Genomic DNA, 15,467 nt, shown 5'->3' on the forward strand with positions numbered 1-15,467 from the left:
GGTGGAGTTTGCTGAGGGGGGGGAGAGGAGAGGAAAGTTGAGTGTTAATTAGCTTGTTACTATGCACAGCAGACTGTTTGGTATGCAGTGTTGACGCCTGTCTCTGTCATACTGTACTGAATACCTCTAATCTATTTCATGAAATGGGTCGAATGTGCGTAACAGTTTTACAGAGGCTCCTTTTTCATGTGGTTGGGAATGCACGGTGTCGATGTTTGTACTATAAAATGATTTCAGCAGTGTGTGTGCTATGAAACCTGCAGCCCTCTGTCCTCATTATGCTGATTGTTACACTGGCTGTTTACAAATGAGTTTACTCCGTCTGAGTTTTGACAGCTGAACACCAGTTTGGTCACTTGCTTGGTCAGCAACTACCAACAATTTATTCGCTTTTCAGGAATGTAGCTGACGAACCAGAGTATTGTTTGTAATGAGCAGGTAGGTGGACAGAGATGGACACACGGGTCCAGCTGGACTTTTTGGTCATGCTGTTTGCCAACTGCTGGCGTTGGGTGGAGACACCAGATCCCTCACCTTGTTGAGTTCAAAACGCAGATGACTGACTCATTTGTCACCTGTTTACTTGTTCCAGGCCACAGAAAACGAACCAGGCGACATGGACCTCAGCGGCTTGCCAGAGACGGCCGTCGACTCTGAGGAGGATGACGATGAGGAGGACATCGAGCGAGCGTCCGACCCCCTCATGAGCCGCGACATTGTGCGGGACTGTCTGGAGAAGGACCCCATGGACAGAACTGACGATGACATCGGTGAGAGACCAGTCAGGGGTTGTATTGTGTCTCAGTACATGTTTATGAATCACATTATTGTAAACTCAGTGTTTACTTTTAAAAATATCCCGTCTATTTCTGTGCTTGCCTTAGAGTTGCATCTCTGCTAGATTTCTTGTCTGTTTTCAAAGGTATCAGTGAAAAACAGCAGCAGCGTTGTTCCCGGCTGAGATTTGACTTCCTGCCCCGATTTTAGAATAATGTTAGTGCTCTGTGAAAGCCACACCCGCCTTTCTTATTTAAATCCGTCACAATAAATTTACATTCGTCTGAAGCCTTCTCTCTCTCGTTTACGATGTAGCTTTCGAGTAATTCTCCAAAGCCACATCGGGCTCGCGGTATCATATCCCTTAAAGCTATGACTCAACTCCAATGATAATGATAGGCATGTTTAAAAAACCAAGTACACACTCTCTCAGAGCTTAGCTACAGATGTGGGCTGGGGGAGGATGATGCTCTGGATGCAGAGAGCGAGTGCCAACCGTTCTCCCCCTCCCCCCTCTTGGCTGATTCCCCCCCGCGGTACACCCCTCCCTCCGCCGGCAGGCTTTTCTAGGTCACTCCGGCACATCCTCTCGCCTCACCTCTCCCAGCACATTAAACTTTCAGTGCTTCCGCAGCTTCACACACGACGCTGTTGCCATGCCAAGCACAGGTCAGCCAGAACGCCAGACTGCTGCTGCTGCTGCTGCTGGCCGGCCCGGAGAGGAGAGCGGGTCGGTCGATGTGGAGAGAGACGAGCTCAGTGTGGCTGCAGAATGTCTTGGATCGTACAAAGTGTTTCTCTCAGTGACACACCCAGTCCAGCAGAACCAGTATTAAAACCGTTCACCGAGATTATTAAACAATACAAGCCCTCATGTACTGCTCTGCATGTCCGGTTTAAAATACCTGCTCCGATATATCATGCAGAGTCAGGAAAGTTTAATTTTCACTGTTGTATTTTCAAGGTCAGAATTACGCTTGATTTCAAATCAGAGCTGGGTGATCTATCGATATTATAGCATCATCAGGATCTGAGATTGATATATTGTGGATATTGTTACGTTGTGGTATGATGGAGGTGTCTCTTCCTGGTTTTAACGGCTGCATGACGGTAAAGTGACGTCAGTTCTACTTGTTCTAACACTTGTTTCTATGCATTTAGTCATTATATCCACATTACTGATGATTTTATATCAACAAACTCATCGTGTTAATATTTTGTTTGTGTACAAATAGTCAGCCTACGATGTCACGATATTGATATCAAGGTATTTGATAAAACATATTGTGATATTTGAGTTTTGAGGAAATTTTAAAGCACGGAGATATGAGATGAAATATATCTGAGATAAAATACTCCTACATGTGTTAACAACGCGTTTCATCGACACAATCACTTTCCTGGTCTGTCTCACAGCAGACCGACCCTAAATTAGCATTCAATAATTATAATTAGGGTCAAAACATGTAATTAAGATTAATATAAACAGCTGGTAAAATGAACAAAGTGACAAAGTATAGTACAATGTTTGCTTTGGGTATAAAGGATTTCTCTAACTTCATTTTATCATTTTAAATGTGATGATAAATGTTTCTGGAGTCTGGAATATTTTGGTTTAGGTACCTTGAAAGCGCTTTATTATTATTTACCGTGCAGGCAGGTGAACAGATTGTGTATGTGCTGCTTATAACAGCGGAAAATTACATTTAACAAAAAGCAACAGCGACTCGTCTTCGCACAAACAGCCTCCTGGATGCTCTGCATGATGCACAGACCTCACTGACAGTTTTCACTACATTCACCAGACTCAAGTCTAAAACTGCTCACAGTGAAGTCTGTGGATTATCATGAGTAACATGAAAATTGTTTCTGAAAGGTAAATTGCTTTGCTGTTGTTCATGTGTCATGTAGCTGCAGCAACAGAGAATGAAATGCAGGTAACAGTGTTTTAAACATTGTGTTTGTCGGCAGAAATAGTCGCTCTAGCTTTTCAAACATCAGGATTTGCTGATTTTCTTCACTATAAATGATAGTAAACGGTTTATATTAGAGTTTTGAACTGTTGGTCAAATAAAACAGGTGAGAAGTAACAAGGAGAGAATCAATACCTGCAGCCTTAATGTCATTTTTAAATGTTTTTGGCCTTACATGCAAACTTACATGCAACACAGCCAGACAACATGTTTCGTGGGTGGTCATTGTGTTTAACTCATCCTTTAAACTCGATCACACTTGACGGAGCACGAAATACAGTTTTAGAATCCGTGTCTGCGATTAAGTTTTTTCTCTCACACTGAGGTCATTGAGTGAAGTGTCAGCAATTATTCTTGGCTCGCCTTGACCGTTTATGTCAATGCTATTGATATTTGGCTTTATGTTCTCCTGATAATGATTCCTCTGTGGTGATGATCTGTTCTGATGCTCAGCCTGCAGCTCGTGCCTTCTTGGCTGGAAGCGAGGGCACTGCGGGCCTGCCAAGAGCAGCGCTGCCTTGTCCTCGTTCTCTCCTCTGGGTGTCAAGACGCTGGGTGTTTGCTCTTTTTCTCTAAACCTCCTCTACTTCCTCCGCTGTCTCTCCTCTTTCCCTCTCACAGAGCAATTACTGGAGTTCATGCATCAACTGCCAGCATTTGCCAACATGACCATGTCAGTGAGGAGGGAACTCTGCGCCGTCATGGTGTTCGCTGTGGTCGAACGCGCCGGCACCATCGTTCTCAATGATGGAGAGGAGGTGTGTTACTCATGCACACATCAGCCCCGTCTCGTGACCTGCCTTGAATTCTCTCTCTTTGTGTGTGTGTGTGTGTGTGTGTGTGTGTGTGTGTGTGTGTGTGTGTGTGTGTGTGTGTGTGTGTGTGTGAGTGAACCGTCTCACCCCTTCACACCGGTGAATCTTTCTTCTTCCATTTGATGTTTTTTTCTGCTCTATTAAACCTGAATGGCGGCCAGCCCTTATCAGCAAGCCTTTCTAGGATCCCTTAGGCAACTAAAGCAGGCATCACTTATTCTTTGTGTCTCTGGTGAAGACACGACACGAGTTTCAATGAAGACAATTTGCTCGGTTTTTGCTGTGATGCACTCAAACAATGAAGAGCAGACATTGCCTCGAAGGCCGGGACACTTAAGTAAATGTGTGGCCGTGGAGAATTCAGGGTTCACTGAGCGTATTGTTGCTGTTGGGGAAAAATATGGGAAACTCAGAAATGTCTGCTTTTCAGGAATTCTAAAAAACATCCTTGTTGTTGCTTCAAAAGGATAAAAGATATGTTGAGTTTACTGCAACACATCCTATTTAGCTGTAATAATCCACTTCTATCGCTGTATCCCTCTGAGGAAAGTAAAACAGCCATCTGTCAGTGCAGCAGCTCCCTCGTACTGTCTGCATATGCTTCTTTTTGATAAATAACTTTGACTCATTACGAGACACCAGCTGCTGGGAATATTACTTTACTAAACTTAATGTGATCTACAGAAGTTATTGTTGTTGTGTTTCAAGTGTTTCCTTTTCTTCTTCCGACATCTGACGGCTGTAATCGTGTGTTTTGACTCCAGCTGGACTCGTGGTCGGTGATCCTGAACGGTTCGGTGGAGGTGACGTACCCCGACAGCCGGACAGAGATCCTGTGCATGGGCAACAGTTTTGGAGTCTCACCAACAATGGAGAAGGAATACATGAAGGGCATCATGAAGACCAAGGTGGACGACTGCCAGGTAGGATCTGGTTGTAAATGACTGATGACGTGATTAGTCCACTGCTGCTGTCCGTCTGGGTCTTTGGGACAATATTTAACCTTAGAGATCAAATTGTGCTCAATTTTGACCCAAATGAATGTTTTCATAGTTAAAGACGAGTCAACGGGTCCAAGTCTAAGATTCTGTTTAAATGTCAGAGTAATTATCTGTTCAGAACCTCCCTGTGTTCCTGAATGTTCCTGCCTAGTATCAGTGGGTTAAGGGTCCATTTCATCAACATCTCCGTGTGAAAGCAGAGCAGGGCATCGGTTCTGACCCGCGCCCACTCTGTTTGCACTCAAGTACAAACTCGCTTTGTGCTACAGCATCCACTTACATGTAAGAAACAAGCATTCTGAAAGAGAACAGGCCAGCTCATGTAAAGATCACACTATTTATATCATGTGTTTGATCAGAGTAAAGTACCGAACAGAGAAGTAAAGTCACTGAAATGATTTCAGTCTTTTAATCATCGCGAGCCGAGCGCGTCAGGCTCAGTGGCTGGGATGAGAAAATCTTTGCTTCTAATCAGTGAAAAACTGTTTTCATAATTTATCACAGGGGGTTGTAGTTTGGTGCTATGCAGAGTTTCTTTCTAGCCAGTTGTTATCAGCTGTATTGATTGAACTTTGAATTAAGAGGTTCCAGAAATATCATCCATGTTTAAAGATCCCTTACAGACATGTTTGAAGACGTATAGAAAAATGTTTTTGATGTGGTTTTTCCACAAAAAAGTTCTACGATCTTGTTAAAATCCTATAGATGACATGTACGTCATCTGTCTCATTAACTGATCCTGAATCTATGATTATGTATAATATATTAATATAAATATGATAAATAATATGTCAGTTAACTTGGTGCCTTCTGCAGGATAAACACATTTTGTGAGTTTGTGTCAAAAAGTATTAAATCTCTCTAATCCTTGTTTCCCGCTGTCCTGTCCAGTTTGTGTGTATAGCCCAGCAGGACTACTGCTGCATCCTCAACCAGGTGGAGAAGAACATGCAGAAGGTGGAGGAGGAAGGGGAGATCGTTATGGTGAAGGAACACCGTGAACTGGACCGCACCGGCACCAGGAAGGGACACATCGTCATCAAGGTGACCAATCAACAAGCAGTCTTCTACATTTACCTTAAACCCAAAAATAAATAAAAACGTATTCTAAACTCATAATGTTACTTTAATGCTCAGGGCACATCGGAGCGCCTCACCATGCACCTGGTGGAGGAACACTCAGTGGTGGACCCCACCTACATCGAGGACTTCCTGTTGACCTACAGGACCTTCCTCTCCAGCCCAATGGTCGTGGGCAAGAAGCTCCTGGAGTGGTTCCACGACCCCAGTCTCAGGGACAAGGTACGGGAGAAGGTACACCGTATACCTGCATGAACTCAAAACATAATTCAAATATTAATCAGAGACAGAGACAAGAAAATGGAGGCTGCATAATGCAATTACACACAAGTGAATGCATAATGAGTCGCTAACACACTTAAGCAGAGGGTTTCTGTGAGCCCAGAGACGTTTTTAGGTCAGGACTTAAACCACATAATGCACACATTTCTGTCAACCAGTGAACTGTGTGCTGACCTGTGTGCTCATGTGATTGCTGCAGGTTACACGGGTAGTCTTGCTGTGGGTAAACAATCACTTCAATGACTTTGAGGGTGACCCTGCCATGACTCACTTTCTGGAAGAGTTCGAAAGCAATCTGGAGAAAGAAGTAAGTTTAACAGCTACACAGGCGAGAACGCCAGCCTGCACAAATGTATTTACTGCACTTTTCCTCACGTCTGTGTTGCGTTGTCTTTCCAGAAAATGTGTGGGCACCTCAGACTGTTAAACATAGCGTGCGCTGCTAAAGCCAAGCCGCGGCTGGTGACACTGACCAAGCCGTCCAGGGACTCTCCTCTGGCCTTCAGCCTTCTCGGAGGACAGGAGAAAGGTTTCCGCATCTTCATCGATGCTGTGGAGGCCGGAAGCAAGGCAGCAGAGGTCGGCCTTAAGCGGGGAGATCAGGTAAGATCCTCACTTTTACTATTGTTGCATCATGTGACTGGTGTGCAGTCACCAGGTTAAGGTCTCATCTGAACACATGAAGGGCAGTTTAATATGTCAGACAGCATCCATGGTTTCTGCTGTAAGAGTTTTTCTGCAGGTTGTTAAAATTTTGTGAGTAAAACTCTAAAATCAGCTGCACGTAGTCACAAAAGTTAAAGTTCTTTTTGTCTGCAGGCTACAGTTGCTGAGTAGAAATCCCTTCCGTCACACAGGCTGGAGCTTGAGTTGCTCTTTTTTCTCCTGTTGAAGTTTATCTTGCTTGTAAAATTGGTTTTACATTTCTTCTAACGACCATTAAAAACGTTCTTTAAACGAGTCTTGAATGGAACTCCCCAGTAGCGACGGGTAGCCCGTGTTGGCTTTCGCTCCTCGCAACTTGACTTCTCAGCCATTTTCACACTCGGCAGTCTTCAGGGCTTTAAGCAAAGTCCCTTAATCCTTGAAACCATCTTGAGAGTGTCTGGATGCGAGTTAAGCCCTCTTGACTCCAAACATCCCCTGCAGCTGTTTCCCCCAAAAGGAAGCGAGGAAGCTGACGTCCTTGGAAGCATTCACTCTCTCATACACGCTCACACCTTCCAGCTTTTAGCAGCTTCATTTTCTACCACCATTCGCTCAGGACCGATCGTTTCAGAACTTTAGTGTTAGTGCCATTTGTTCAGTCATCGGGCCATTAGCAGCAGTAAACTCCACGTAATGTCTCATTAATCGCTGCTGATTCCAAAACATGCATTTAGTCTTGTAAGTCAGTGTTTACTGGCCTCTCACACACTGAAGCAGAGGATGGCCTGAACTGAAGCTGTCAGAGGTGATTTCCTCTTCTGCTGCAGAGGAAGAGGCTGAGGCTGATAGCAGATTGTGTTGAAATGCAAATATCCGGTTCACATACAGAGGTCAAGCTGTTGAGGCAGAGGCAATTCGAAGGTGACGCGGGATACATTAATGTCAAAACCATGTGTTGGACTAAATGCCATGATGTTAAACATGCCAGAGGATTGGAGTTTACGGCCACTTTGTTCACTGGATGAAATACAGAGTTCAGAGCTCGTTATCTGTAACGAGCTCAAGGTTTAACGATGACAACTGAGGCACAAAACACACTGTTGTTTCTGTCTTCATCCACATGCAGAACAGGTCGCTGTAGCTTCAGCTCAGTGTCTCAGTGTGAGTGAGAGTCGTCCACTTAACCAATCTATTCCCTGATATATTTATTCCGCCTTCTGTCTGCAGATCTTGGAGGTCAATGGGCAGAACTTTGAGAATGTCCAGCTCAACAAAGCCAACGAGATTCTGAAGAACAACACCCACCTGTCCATAACTGTGAAAACAAACCTTTTAGGTAAATATCTGGCTATGAAATCTTAATAATAAATATTGTGTGAGATATTCTACATTTAATCCATCCTGTCATGTGTTGTTGAGATGAAAGGGTGGGTGGTGAGGGAGTGCAAGAGGTTGAAAAGTGGAGGAGGGCAAGAAAAATCTATATTCTGTTTTCTTTTTCTAAATCTTTGCTCTCTTGTGTGCATGATTTCACTTATTCAGCACTCACAAGAGTCCTCCATTTTAAAAGGGTTCTGAACTGGTGTTTTAAATCAATTATAGCCACATTTAATAATTCAAACCAGCCTGGGTCCTATTATTTAATGAAAGAGACAGAGGTGCTTAAAAGGTAAAAAAAAAGAGCGAGAATATTCCTCTCCATCACTGTGAATGATTTTTACAGTAATTTCATTAATATAAAATACATTCCTCTCCCCGTGACCGAATCGTTCTCTCCTCCCTGTTTTGATTCAGTGTTTAAAGAGCTGCTAACCAGGCCAGAGCACGACCACGATTTGGACGGCGAGGAGGAACACGACAGAAAGAACGGCGCACCCCACCTCCCGAAGATCGGAGACATCAAGAAGGCCAGCCGCTACTCCATCCCCGACCTGGCGGTGGACGTGGAGCAGGTGATGGGCCTGGAGAAGGTCAGCAAGAAGGCCAAGACCAACACGGTGGGAGGACGCAACAAGCTGAAGAAGATCTTTGACAAGACGCTCACCAGCATCCTGCCGCCTAAACCGTACAAGTAAGAAGAACTTTTATATCGAGGAAAAACTTGTATCCAAATATAAAAACTGGACGAGATAGCTGGCGATATTTAAAGGATACTTAAGAAGCCAGCATCCTTTATCTATTAATCTGCCAATTATTTTCATGATTAAGTTTATAAAATATTAAAAACTTGAGAAAAATGCGCATCACAATTTCCCAAAGACCAAAGTGATGTTTCCAGTCAGACCAAAAACCAAAGACTCTTCACTGACGATCATAAATGACGAAGACATGCAGCAAATCCTCAAAATTAAAGAAGCAAATATTTCACAGTTTTGTTTGACAAATGACTGAAATGATTGTTTATCAAAATTGCTGCCGATTCATCTTCTTGCGATGATCTCGTAGGTGCAGCTCTGATATGAAAGACACGAGAGAGAAGATGTGACATCAGAGTCAAAGACAGTTTGCAGATTTCTTTCTGCTGTGTGCAGACAGGAAGCTGTGATTTGGTTTCACTTGTGATTGCAGCTGATTGGGCTGTTTGTCTCGACTTTTCTCAAATTGTAAAAACTCACATTCATCACATTGCGACGCTCTGGTTGATGGGAAGCGACTGCACAGTGTGACTGATCAGTCACTTGCTGAGCTGAATCAGACAGATTTTCACTGATGCCATCGCAGCAGTTAGCTGATAATGACTCCGAACATTTCTACATTTTAGCTGTGGTCCGACTGAGAGCACACAGATAAATACTGTAAGTAAGTTTGTGAAAATAACCTCTCAGTGTTTGTAACTCTTCCCTGATGACAGAATGCTTCTCAGTCGGTTATTCTAATGTTCCAGCTGATCTCAACATGATATTTCAGCTCACTGACACAAACTGAACCTGTCGTCGCACCGCTCACCGAGTACCAGGTGTGAAACGTGGGTGTGTTTCTTGCAGAATACAGTCGATGCTTTGCACAGCTGGAGGCGTCCGCAGCTTCCACCTCCCGCCCACACTCACGTCGCCCTCTGCCTTTTGTTGACAGAACTGCTGTCTCACCCCTCCCCTGCTCTCCCTCTTGTTTCCATAGTGACGTTTGCGTTGGCCAATCGCAGGACGACAGCATTGTGGGGATGAAGCAGTCCAAACAGATCCCACCACCGCTGCCCGTCAGTGGAAACCTGTCGTCATCAAACCCGGACCTGCTGCAGTCTCACCACCGCATCCTGGACTTCAACAACCAGCCTGGTGTGTGTCAAACTGCTGCGTGGGCAGATCGTAGAAACACGTCACCTCCATTTCATTTTGTTAAACATCTCATGAATAACATCTGAAAAAAAATATGACTAATTAGACTAATTTTCATTAGCAGCAGTTGAAACCCTCTGAAACCATCAAGAGGCTTTTTATTTCTTATTTTTTATTAAATTTTTACCTTTTTTACCCAGAGACAGAAATATTTCCACGTATAACATTTGGAGAATTAATAAGTAGATGCAAATAGTTCAGAATGTCTCAGAATTTAATGTATTTTTAAGGGAGTCTGGTGACTTTCTCCACAGAAGACAAAGAAGTAGCTTTTATACTGTGGTTTTCAAATTTGACATGTATATTCTTTATCAAATTTAAAGTAAATGGTGCATTCAGTTTAAACAGTATGTTCAATAAGCTACTTGGAGTTTAGACGGACTTCAGACATCGATGCAGCTACAAGAAAACACATGTTTTGTATTTAATGCTGAATTAGACAAGTATAAACCAATGTTTTAAGATTCACTGCAGCTGTTTGACAAAGTGGACATATTGTCATTGAATGTTTCGCTCCGACATTCAGAAATTAAATTCTGTTTGTTGTTAAGTGAAATTGTTTGTCGACTGTGAGAAACTGTTAAAGAAAGCTACATTTAAAATGTGTAAATATCATTTTCACGTGGTATTTAAATCTTAAAAGTAACATAATCACACTGATGCAACAATGTTTTAGATCCTTGTTGCTGTAAAGAAATCCTAATTTAATCTACCAGCTGCGTAACTCCAGCTGTAGAAATACGCTCTCTGTATTTCCATCTTTATTAACTCCTGTCCATCACATGTTGTTTGTGCTCCTCCAGTCCCAGTCGCACTCAGTGAGTATCTTATCTCCACATGATCCTGCTTCTCCTGCCACAGGCCGCTCTCTGTCAGTGCTGTCAGCCTCCACTGTGTTTCAGACGTACAGAGATCAATCAGCTTCTGTGCTGCAGTTTGTAACATAAACTCAGTTAAACTGCATTCATGCTTGTGAGCGCTAATCGAGTAAAGCTAACAGCGCTGCACTGTGGGCACATTGGTGTTGATTTGTACTGGAGGTTTTGGGTCTTATGATCTGTGGGGTAGTGTTTCTGATCAAATTGATCAAATTAATCAATGATGCATCACAATCTAACGATGCTGGTGTCTTAATGCTCCAAGGGGAATCTGGGAAGATGGACTGACTTCTGATAAATCTTGGAAAACAAACAAAATCATTGCTGTTCCATTCTCACATCTCACAGTAAAAACAAGGATACTGAGTAACCCGTTAAGCTCATCGTGTGTTTTTACATTCCCAGATATGTCGGATCAGGTGTTACGAGTCTTCAAGGCGGACCAGCAGTCTCGATACATCATGATCGGGAAGGACACGACCGCTAAGGAGGTGGTGGCCCAGGCTATCAGGGAGTTTGCCCTGACTGCAGCAGCAGACGCTTATTCACTGTGTGAAGTGTCCGTCACACCAGAGGGCGTCATCAAACAGAGGCGGCTTCCCGACCAGCTGTCCAAACTCGCCGACAGGATTCAACTGAGTGGAAGGTAAAGACGTCCTCACCTGGATGTGCATTGTTGTCCTTCCTTACATGAGTGTTGCACAACAGATTTAACCCCAAAAGGACCATCCACTTAATAACAATTCAGATAAAAATACATTAAGGCTGCAACTCCATTCTCATCACTGTTTCAACTTTTCTGACCTTTTTGGCTATAAAATGTCCAATAAAACACAATTTATTCTGTTTAGAATCATATCAGATGGAGAAAAGAATAAATCTCACATTCGAAACCAGAACGTGTTTGTCATTGTTGAACAGTTTAAGTAATAAATCTGTTTATGTAATAGTTAATTTGAACTTAAACTGACTTGAAGAACAAACCTCTGTCACCAGATACTACCTGAAGAGCAACATGGAGACGGAGACGTTGTGTTCCGACGAGGACGCTCAGGACCTCCTGCGAGAAGGCCAGATCTCTCTGCTGCAGCTCAGCACGGTGGAGGTCGCCACTCAGCTCTCCATGAGGGCTTTTGAACTCTTCTGTGCCATCGAGCCCACCGAATACATCGACGACCTGTTCAAGCTGCGCTCCAAGACGGGCTCGGCCAGCCTGAAGCGCTTCGAGGAGGCCATTAACCACGAGACCTTCTGGGTGGCCACGGAGGTGACGCGAGAGCCGAACCAGCTCAAACGCATGAAGACCGTCAAGCACTTCATCAAGATCGCGCTGCACTGCCGCGAGTGCAAGAACTTCAACTCCATGTTCGCCATCATCAGGTGAGAACGAATGCCTCAGGTGTTATCACCTCTGCAGAAATGAATTAGAGAAACTGATAAACTGATCGAGCATAAACTGGGACTGTGTTCTTGTGCTGATGCTCAATCGTCTCCCCTCACAGTGGTCTGAACCTGGCTCCAGTCTCCAGGCTGAGGGGGACGTGGGAGAAGCTGCCTAGCAAGTACGAGAAGCTGTTCGGGGACCTGCAGGACCTCTTCGACCCTTCAAGAAATATGGCCAAGTACAGGAATGTCCTGAACAATCAGAACCTCCAGCCACCGATCATCCCACTGTTCCCCGTCATCAAGAAGGACCTCACCTTCCTACATGAAGGTATGTCACATGAACATGACTATATACAAACTTAGACAGCTGATTCCACTTATAATGTGGTTGAACTTTCATCTAACACAGAGAAAATAGATTTTTAGACTACAGGAAACACAAAGGAAAGAGAAGCTGAATGTTTGAGCTGTTGTTATCCCATCAGAGAGATTTAGCATCAACAAACTTTAGCTTCCCTCCATTGACGTCAGCTGTCTTTTATTGTACTTACTGCAAACTGTACGAGCAGATTGTGTCTGTAAGGTATATAAGGTGTGGACTGCTGCAGTCCTCCTGCTCTGTTTGGGTTTTGTCATCTGTTGTCTGTTTCACTTTCTTTCTTCCTCTGTTTCTCAGGCAATGACTCTAAAGTGGACGGCCTGGTGAACTTTGAGAAGCTGAGGATGATTGCCAAAGAAATTCGCCATGTTGGTCGCATGGCCTCCGTCAACATGGACCCGGCGCTCATGTTCCGGACCAGGTAAGCACACCTCTCTGAAAACGAAGCCGGATGTGAGATTAATGATCCTTCACCCTCTCTGTAGGACCGGTAGGCTCTCCACTGACTAACAGAACCTCTGTGGGGTTAGCCGGTTCACATAGATCCAATAAAGATTCCTGCATCACGCTTTTCTTTCAAGCAGCTGTTCCCTCTGGCAACTGCTTCCTCTGGCAACTGTTCCCTTTACACATTGTTGGCATAAGATGTGCACAGTGCTCCTGTGAAAGTGTGTCTTTGTCTAATGATGTCACTTCCTAGCGGTGTTGCCATTTGATTTCCTTCTCCTCTGACTTCCACGTGGGTCTTTGGTGAAATTGCTTCTCTTTTGGTGATCTTGGTGGTCTTTCCTGTCCTAAGCTTTTTGTCTCCTTCTCTCTTTCTCTACTCGTCCACCCCTTTTCCCTCCATGCTTCTCTGTTCATGGCACCCGCCCTCTAGGAAGAAGAAGTGGAGGAGTTTAGGGTAAGTTTGGTGACCCTACAACCTTTTGCCCTCCCTGAACCACGGCTGTTTTTCTGCCAGTTTGCGTGCTTCTTTTCTCAAAATCTTGTTCCCATTAACCGGTTTGAGTTGAATCCTCCCACTAACACTGCCCGACCCTGACTGAAGGGCACTGAATGAAACAAAGGTCACTTATGCTAACATTAGGAGGACTATTTTACATTCACAGCTGTTGTGCCTACGTGATATTGACATAGATCTAAACGTACAACAAACTAATATTATTGATTGGAATCCAGTCTTACTTTAGCAGATGTGACCTTGTCTGACTTGTTATCTTAGCTAACAATACGCATGTGGCTTCAGTTTCAGAACTCGCCCTGTCTTTGAGGTTTCATCTTCATATCAAACCTCCAAACAGTCAGAGATTCTGGATAAATATATTTTTTAGCATACTTTACATTCTTGTGGTCAAATGGGACATCGTTGTGCATCCACTGGGACATTTAATGGGAAACACATGGAAGCACATCGCAGAAAAAGAAATCTTTTCTGGTAATTACGACTTCTGTGTCTCGTAATTGTGACTTGGCATCTTGTAATTATGAGAAAAACCAGCTTGGAATTGTAATTATGAGATCTTGATCTCAGATATATGAGGTGTTAAGTCATAATAACAAGACACAGAAGTACTAATTACACAAAGATGTTCCTTTGAACAAAATGTGCATCCATATCCATTTCAGTCAGAGTATTTCAGAAGCGATTCTGTCCAAACTGTCCGTATCAGAAGCGCCTTGACGAACTTCTGAGAGCCGGTGTTTTGTGTACTTTTTGACTGAGACCATGTGTAAGCAAAGCTTTTACTACTTTTACTACTTTTACTACTAGCAGCTCTGATTCAAGCCACAGAAATGTAAACTATGAGCATGCTACACTCGTAGATCTCCCCCTTTCTACTCCCCTGTTGTTTGACAGCAGCCATCATTCCTCACCCCCCTCTGCTGCCTGGAATGTCTGGAATGTTTTGGAGAAGAGAAATGCCTAAAGCTGCTCTCTGCATGTCCAAGTTTACCTACCATCCTCCCTGTGTAGCCCAGTAGTATTACCTGAACTTTTACTAAGACATATAGGCTCATTTACGCACTAAAGCATCATGTTAATTAGTCTTTCTCTGTTTTTTCTATTTGTTTTTGTGCGTCTTTGTCTGCAAATCTGCGCCCCTCTCTCTGTTTTGGTTCATGTTTCCGTGTGGCTGCCGCGTGTACGATCAGGTCCTTAAGCCAGGGTAGTGCCAATGCGGCAGTGCTTGACGTCACCCAGACAGGCGGGCACAAGAAGCGAGTGCGACGCAGCTCCTTCCTGAACGCCAAAAAGCTTTACGAGGACGCCCAGATGGCCAGGAAGGTCAAACAGTACCTGTCCAACCTCAGCCTGGAGACGAACGAGGAGAGTCTGCAGACGCTGTCGCTGCAGTGTGAACCCTCCATCAGTACATGTGAGTCTGTGGCACACAAACACAGAGAAACCATTTCAGGAATATAAGTGTGAATTCTTCTTGAGAGATGCATGTTCCCAGGATTTACAGCACAGATAAACAGGGTGTGACCTCTGGAGTAACAAGACACTCAGGCTTCCTTCAGAACTCATTGGCAGGGAATAAAAATGATAACTGGGCCAGTTTCCCACTGTTAATGCCAACACCGCTCGCTGTTAGTGCATCGATGGGCAGAAGGTCAAAGAGACAAAGAGACTCCCTCAGATCCCCGAAACAGCTTCGACTGTCTGTCACCAAAGGTTTTCTAATGCTAGACAAGAGTGTGTTTGCAGTTTAAAATGTCTTTAGTTTAGGTTTATAATAATGAGCATTAAAAAAATGATTATACAGACTTACATTTGAATCTAGCAGATCTTCATTGCCACAAATATTGAATTTCACTTATCCATCATTATTGGATGATATTTCTGAAGTTTCAGATCTTTAAACCTTCTACTAAACTGAATTCTGTATTTGTATACCTGCACCTCTA

General features: G+C 43.8%; 1 protein-coding gene across 14 annotated transcripts in view; it reads left to right on the top strand.

Moving 5' to 3' along the window:
• The window catches only part of rapgef2b (Rap guanine nucleotide exchange factor 2b), a 110,230-nt gene that overhangs the window by 85,802 nt on the left and 8,961 nt on the right, over positions 1–15,467 (top strand). For 8 of the 14 annotated variants that reach the window (XM_030395652.1, XM_030395653.1, XM_030395660.1 and 5 more), the window contains 17 exons: positions 593–770; positions 3,372–3,508; positions 4,330–4,488; positions 5,458–5,610; positions 5,704–5,880; positions 6,128–6,235; positions 6,328–6,531; positions 7,804–7,912; positions 8,371–8,647; positions 9,694–9,851; positions 10,715–10,729; positions 11,195–11,435; positions 11,786–12,169; positions 12,292–12,503; positions 12,852–12,975; positions 13,435–13,458; positions 14,712–14,935. In XM_030395652.1, the coding sequence (XP_030251512.1) occupies positions 593–770; positions 3,372–3,508; positions 4,330–4,488; positions 5,458–5,610; positions 5,704–5,880; positions 6,128–6,235; positions 6,328–6,531; positions 7,804–7,912; positions 8,371–8,647; positions 9,694–9,851; positions 10,715–10,729; positions 11,195–11,435; positions 11,786–12,169; positions 12,292–12,503; positions 12,852–12,975; positions 13,435–13,458; positions 14,712–14,935 (2,884 nt within the window). The remainder of the gene's footprint in view (positions 1–592; positions 771–3,371; positions 3,509–4,329; positions 4,489–5,457; positions 5,611–5,703; positions 5,881–6,127; positions 6,236–6,327; positions 6,532–7,803; positions 7,913–8,370; positions 8,648–9,693; positions 9,852–10,714; positions 10,730–11,194; positions 11,436–11,785; positions 12,170–12,291; positions 12,504–12,851; positions 12,976–13,434; positions 13,459–14,711; positions 14,936–15,467) is intronic. The other 6 variants (XM_030395658.1, XM_030395659.1, XM_030395665.1 and 3 more) reach the window with 4 other exon arrangements.

Source organism: Sparus aurata, chromosome 18 (assembly GCF_900880675.1).
Source record: "Sparus aurata chromosome 18, fSpaAur1.1, whole genome shotgun sequence".
NCBI classification, from domain to species: Eukaryota; Metazoa; Chordata; class Actinopteri; order Spariformes; family Sparidae; genus Sparus; species Sparus aurata.